Raw genomic sequence first — 7,349 nt, 5'->3', positions numbered from 1 at the left:
TAAGTAACGCAAGACTCTGTATTATGTCTCTGAGTGACTTTTGTACACCGAAGAACATTTGTTCACATATCCTACCAGTCTTGCAGTATTTGTATGCTCGGGAATCTAATTTATTTTATTCTGATAGTTTTTATAGCCACACCTTCAGTCTACTTGTACCGAGGTTTTTGAAGTTTAATAAACAAATGTCTTTGGGATTGAAGTGCTTCCATACAGGTCACCACTCCAGTTGACCCTTTCGCCCATATACTCCTATTAAAGATTCTTTGACTTGGGCAATTGAAGTTTCAATAAGAATAAAAAAACAAACAGTGGTTACAAACATTTGCTTGAACTGCATAAAGAAATACGCTAATAATAGAGCCTTAAACGAAAACGTTGGTAGTGAGAAACTTTCTCTCTATTATAAGCGTATTTCTTGTCGTTTAAATTCAAATTCGTTAGTTCCCAAACCATTTCAACGGTATATTTGAATTTAAATTTATCTGTACATGTAATTGAATAATTATCACTTCTCATGATGTATGTTGTAACATCAGGAGCCCGTCATGGGTTCCTGACCCGGTATCCGTTAAGTCCGATCAAATTCTTATCTTTAGGGCTATGTCAAAAATTTTATTTATTCATAAATATATGCAATACGACACCAGAGCCACATATGGCAGAGTCACGCCAACGCAATTGCGTAAATGAAATCGATTTCCAAAGAGAAATAGAGGAATTGAAAGGCCACCTAAAGATGAAAGACTCACTAAAAAAAATGTTAATTAGAAGATGATTTTTACAACAAGGCCAAACATTTCTTGAAAGAAAAAACAGAGAAGCTTCTCCGCCCAGGAAACAATTAAGGATCAGCGTAAGCCGAAACAATTAACAAAATGGAACAACAGATGATAACTCGAAGGAAATGAGTTTACAGCAACGGCAAACTCTTCACAGGAAACAACAAGAAAGTAGTTTTGAACTGTGTGTCGAGCACACAGTCGAATTTCTCACAGAGGACAGCAAATTACTGAAAAGTGGCCTCAAAAACTTTATGGAGAAATCAGCCGGAAAGTTGTCAACACATCCAGTTCCTCTCTTTGACAGAGATCGACTTGATAGTAAAATGTCACCCTTATACCCCAACATACTTTTAGCAAAAATAACTGAGATCGAAAACCATTATGCTCGAGTAGAGACCAAGTTTGGAAAAGTCCAATGACTTATTTCTCCTACAACATTAAACCCGTGCATTGCTACTAATCTTACTTTCGATTATTTCAAAGAAATTTCCTTTACATTTAGCTTGTAAATAGGCCGTTTTGAAAAATGAGTAATTTCCTTATAAGATTAACTGTAATAACTTTGTTACTTTTAATGGTAATGTATACGTAGTTACTTTCCAGTTGTATACTGCTCTGTTTAATTGAAAATCTGAGAGACAAATGTTTATGAATCTTGTATTATACAAGTTATATTGCCAAAGAAACGATTAAAGAATATCACTGTTTTTTCATTTTGAAAAGTAGCCCTACTTGTGAAGGACAGAAAAGGTTTGGCTCTTACGAAGGGCTAACCTTACATGAAAGCTAACCATTCAAAATTAGTCAGTGTCAGACACTGCATTCCAGGTAAGGGATTGGCACGTATGGTAGTGATAGGAGTATACACGTATTTGCAGCGTTTAGTTTAAAGCAACCCTTGTCTTGGTTTTTGGGTGAAGTCCTTGGCCCTAATCACTAAGCTGAGCATTTAACCCTAATCACTAAAACTTATTGACAAGTGCGACTTGTGCAAGGCAAACAAACAACTCCAACAAGACATCGACCACCTGAGGAAAGAAATTGAGACCGTGAAAAATAGAAGCAGTCAAATTCAGCCAGGTAAATTGCAATTACTTCTCTATAGGTTTGTCTTTTACGATCAGTTCATGTAGCATTGTACCGTTATCGAAAAAGGTGATAGAATCGAACCCCCCACAGCGTTCGAGTTTTTGTTCAGGCTTCTTGATGAAATGACATTCGCATTGATTCTCTAGCTCAGGTGCGAGGATCGCTCCATCATTTCCTCTTCTATTCAAAAAGCCTTTTTACCATGCCCATATCGAGAAATCCTCATCGAACGTTAGTCACGAACCCTCAAGCCATTTTTCATAATTTTGGAGAAGATCACCCGGGGGAACTGATCAACGTAGAGATTTCACATTCTGAGATTGCACGCCTGACTTTATCAGATTTATTTTCCATCGATTGAAACTTGAGTCTTGGGCACGTAGCCACATACAAAGTTTTTCTGCTCTCCTTTAATTTTTCCGCAATGGAAATTGAAGTCTTAGGCAGATCTAAAGGTCAGGTCACATTTATTTCAGTCTTCGTCGCACGCGTAGTTGCTCTGCTTTCTTTCAATTTTCCGCAGTGGAAATTAGTCTCGGGAAGGTGGTAAAGATTTTTTCTTCTGTTGGTAAATCAATTTTTTTTCGTGGACACCCAATGCACCGAACAGTTTACCTCTCTACGGTTACTCACTTGATCAAGCGACAATATAGTAAACTTTGGGCTCTATGTCTGTTTATCGCGGTTGTGTTTCGTTCTTTGCCAGAAACACACAAATCTAGCGATCTTACTCCATCCACTTGTCACTGTAGTCCAACACGTAGCCGTAGAAGATCAAGGCCACCCAACGAGCAAATTAATCGAAAATTAAGCTAAAGGCCTTTTAGAGACATTGCTAGCTCCTCTTAGCGAAACATGTTGAACATTAACTTCTAAGAACTTCCTAGGGAACCATTTGCTCATCTGAGACTGCTATAGGTGCTCTTTTTAAGTGCGAGGAATTGAGAGACTACTTTCCCCTGGTTGCGAATCTTGCAGCGCTTGAGTTTTTGTTTCAGGCTTCTTGACGAAATTACATTTTCTAGTTGGGTTCAAGGATCGCTCAATGATCGCTCCATCATTCTGCTATTCAAAAAGCCTTTTCATCATGCCCAGCGGAATCTTGGAGAAGCACTCACCGAACGTAAATCACGGATCCTTGAGCCATATTTCAAATATGTGGATTGACGAATAGGAAGAATAGAACTTAAGACTTAAGATTAACGTAGAGATTTCACACTCTGCGCTGGCACGTTTGATCTTATCAGATTTATTTTCCATCGATTGAAATTTGATTTCTGGGCAGATACAAAGCTCTTATGCTCTCCTTAATTAAAGTTATCCGCAATGCAAACTGAAGTATTAGGCAGATCTAAAGGTCAGCTAGCTCGCCCTAATTTTTTTCCGCACTTGAAATTTAAGTCTTCGTCACACGCTTTCTTTCAATTTTTCCTCAATGGAAATTAAAGTCATCGGCAGGTGTAAAACTGTCATTTTCCTTCTGCTCGTAAATCCGCTAGTAAATCTATCCACTATCGCAATTAACCCTATCATTTGGGTCATGGAATGTGGACTGTGGACTTTCGACTACGGAAATTAAAATGGATGTTTGTAACATTTAAAAAAGCATACTGAAATACTGGAAGTCGGCTAAATATCCTTCGAACAAAGTACATGTATAGGCTACCCGTAGCCTCTTGTTATGTGAGCCTTGTGGAATGTGGCTTAAAATGGGAAAATTGGAGTAAAGAGATGACCCCACAAAAACTAAATTCGTAAAGATCTGGAATTTGTTGAAATTGTCTTAGAGATTAGTACTAAAAAATGTCCTTTGCCAAAAACTATGCCAGCGTGTTGGTGCAAATCAGTCACGAAGTGAGCGATGGTCATTTGCGCAAATGACTTATCAAAACCAAGATGCACATGCACGTATCATGTAATTCAAGATAGCGCTGAAAAAGCAGAGTGACGAACAAAAAACGAAAACTTGCTAAGGCTTACCCTATGCACAGGAAACACAAGATTAGAAATTTTGTTCTCCTAACTTCGAACGCAATAACTAATGATCTGGAATTTTTACACAGTTTGTAAGACGGCTCAGTTCCGCTCGGACTATCTCCGTGCATAAGGAGAGAGCTACTGAAATTTAAATTGGCCTATCAGACTTCAGCGAGCGGGAAAAACTGTGCTATCCGACGTCGCATCAATTGTTCGCAATTAAATGGCCAGAAAACCATTTAACAGGTTTTGTGGCAACTTTTCTGTCAACTGACTTTGATGGCGTCCTTTCGACAGGGTAGATCGACAACAACGTCGTTTACGCACTTAATACACCGTTTCCGGTCAAGGGAAAACGATTGACAGGATAGCACAGTTTTGACTGCCGCGCGTACTGCGATGGCTGGTTCCGTATGCAAGGTTGATCTAACTTATGATATACAGTACTGTGGTACTTCATACAAGAGAAACGCGGTCGTAATATAACGGGGTGGGTAGGTGGTGTCGGGATGGATGAATATACAAGCTGTGCGAAAATGCTTTCTGTTATATGTCTCAACAGGTTTGCCTTCGAGGGAATTCGACCTTTATTTCACGAACGTTGGAATCGATGATTACGTTATCCATCATGGTCTGGCAGTAACCAGCGCTTTTACGATCTGCTTTCGAGTGCGTACCACTGAAAAGACAGTCAACGACCTGACTGTCGTGAGTTACAGCTCATCAAGGAACTTCAACGAAATCCTGGTGGACAGGATGTCATCAATTCATCTTACCATCAACGACAAAGCAGTGTAAGGAAGAAACAATTTAAATTCGAGCAATTCTAAGAAACGATTGAGAGGCCGGGTTGATTGTTTGATAACAGACAACAGAATTTATTGAAGTTAAGTCGACATTCCAGTTCCCTGGATGCCAGGCAGAGGTTGTTTCGTTTTTTGCTTGGCTTTGGAGCGATTTTGCGACAGAGAAAACAAACAAAACAACAAACCGATCGTTACTGCACCCAGGGTAGCATAAAAGCTATCGTAAACCAAAAGAAAAGTATATGTCGCAATACCTAAATCGGGATATACTGCGAACAGGGTCCTCAGTGGACCATTTCCATTTACTCTGGAGTAGCGTACATTTCACCACACCGAATATTTGGATTTTAACAAAAGAATAAAATGAGGACTCTTTTAGCGTCTTGCCTGAAAAAGAACGCAAATTTCGAATCCAGCAATGAAGAAATAAGTAGATTTCTTTCAACACGCAACGGAAAACTGCATGTTTTACTGTGTAAACGTCTATTGCATTTGTTTTATCTTCTTCGCAGAAATAGCGGTGTATCTGTAGATGACGGATTCTGGCATCATGTTTGTACCACATGGGAGAGCTCGAATGGATTTTGGAAAGTTTACAAAGATGGTAGCGAGGAAGCCCGTGGTTCTAGGTTGAAGTCTGGTTATAAAACAAAGACGAACGGAATCCTCATTGTTGGGCAAGAACAAGATTCTTTTGGTGGCGGCTTTGACCCAAGTCAACATCTCCTTGGAGAACTGACGGGCCTGAATATTTGGAACAGAGTTCTCTCTCCGAGTAAAATCTTGGAAATGTCGAAATCGTGCCATGTGGGGCAGGGTAACGTTAAGAAATGGTCTGATTTCAAAGTAGGAATCAGAGGCAATGTAAGGGTTATCTCCCCATCAGCTTGCGAAGTGTAAAATTCAGTTTGCATTTTCTGGCATTGTTGAAAGCATCATTAAATGATTAATGATATTTTTCATTAAATGTTTTGTCGTGTGCTATCACTGTTTCATTATTACTTTACATTTAAAGCGAATTTATCGAAAAAGGGTGAAGATTGGCGTTTGAGATTTTAATCTCCGTAGGAACTAATTGTAGCCTTAAAGTTTCCCAATTATCTGGATTACTGCAAATTTGAAAGGATTCGTTCACAAGTACTTGACAATTTTTTATTGCATATAACTCGTGAACTTTGCGGTTGGGAATCCTTCTGTGATAGAAGGCCAGACTGCTAACATCTTGACTTCGCGAACGGGTCTTTGAGCGCAATGCTCAACGAGTTTGCTGGAATTCCAAAAGTATCTGATGAGTCTCTTGGCCGAGACGAAACGCCGCGTCATACCAGCCACGAAATTTAAATTCTTCAAAATCATAATTAGATAAATAACACCCACTGCATCCGTCTAAGATGTTACTTAGATTTAAAATGATTGAGACTGGCAGCCAATTTGTCTTTCTCGATACCTTGCTCCAGAGTCTACGGCCTAAGTACTTTATCGAATGTTTTCCATACTTGGCAGTGCTAAAACTAGGAAGATATATCACAAATTGTCCACGAGCACAAATCATGTTCCACTTTATACATTAAAATACATATAACTTGTAGTCTCCTATTAAAGAAGGATGATAACTTGGCTTTTTTAGCAGCTGTTGGTAGCTAGAAGTCTTGTCCTTGAAAAAATTACACCCCTGCAATTCCCTCTCCTGTATTCGCTTCAGTCTACGAGTGTCCAAAGCCCTGCAGAAATGCCAGATTAAGTGGTAATACGTTACAGTGTGTTCACTGAAACCGGGGCCACCTAGATAATGAAAACCAATCAAAGGGCAGAGCTGAAACAATAGATTCCAACATTTTTTCAGATCCTGCGAATCAAATGTCTGGTACAAAATAATGAAATCGCAAATTCTTCGTTGACCGTAGCCTGTGTACAGCCGCCTGCTCTCCGAAAAAAAAAAATCGGAGAGGGGCGTCTGTGATTTACCGTTAGTAATCGTGTTCCGGAATAATTTTGCATACATTATTAAGTGATCTACGCTGACCAAAATTTGCGTGGCTCATATTTCGTTGGAGCTAAATTCTCAAAATGGTGGTCAATGAGGTAGATTTCAAACGTGCGTCTCCGATAGTTTTAAGATACCTTGGCTTTATTGCATAGAAGCACTCGTTAAAGTGCCCCTGTGACCAAAAAATCAATTCATATTTTTCTTTGGATTTCAAAACTATGTTAACAAAACACTAAGTGACCCACTTTTTAAGCCTTGGTTTCAAAAAGACACCTCTTTATTTTAGCTGTAATCTTCCTATTTAATGGTCCGCCATTACTAACATTATGTTCTTGAGAAAGCTGCATCGAGGAGAAAATGACGTCAAAGGCTCACTAGTTTAAGAATGCAATACGTGTGTACGCCGCAGAATTAATATGCAGCACGGGGGTTTTGGGCTTTCAGACTTTTAAACTCACGCTTTGCATATATAATAAGCTGCGTTCATACACTGAAATTTTAAGCTAGTGAGCCACTGACATCACTTTTCCCTGGATCCAACCGTCTGAGGTCCAATCGGTCAGTTTTGAACGTGAGTAACGGCGGACCATGAAATCCAAAACTTACACTCAAAGTAAATGGCCTTTGGATAAAAATCAAAGCTCAAAATTTTGCCAGTCAGGTGTTAAGCAAACACACTTGCAAAATCTGAAGGAAAAGAGGAAG

General features: G+C 39.3%; 1 protein-coding gene across 1 annotated transcript; it reads left to right on the top strand.

The window, feature by feature from the left end:
• Nucleotides 1-1,747: 1,747 nt before the first annotated feature.
• On the top strand, nucleotides 1,748-5,641 carry LOC138037027 (neuronal pentraxin receptor-like; the record flags this gene model as incomplete). The annotated part of the gene is made up of 3 exons (XM_068883038.1): nucleotides 1,748-1,865; nucleotides 4,414-4,645; nucleotides 5,170-5,641. Coding segments are annotated over 3 exons (738 nt in total), but the record flags the coding sequence as incomplete, so codon positions are not given.
• Between the last annotated feature and the right edge of the window lie 1,708 nt (nucleotides 5,642-7,349).

Source organism: Montipora capricornis, chromosome 2, assembly GCF_036669925.1.
Source record: "Montipora capricornis isolate CH-2021 chromosome 2, ASM3666992v2, whole genome shotgun sequence".
NCBI classification, from domain to species: domain Eukaryota; kingdom Metazoa; phylum Cnidaria; class Anthozoa; order Scleractinia; family Acroporidae; genus Montipora; species Montipora capricornis.
The sequence above is the reverse complement of the archived record's forward strand: the minus strand, read 5'-3'. Positions and strand labels throughout refer to the sequence as shown.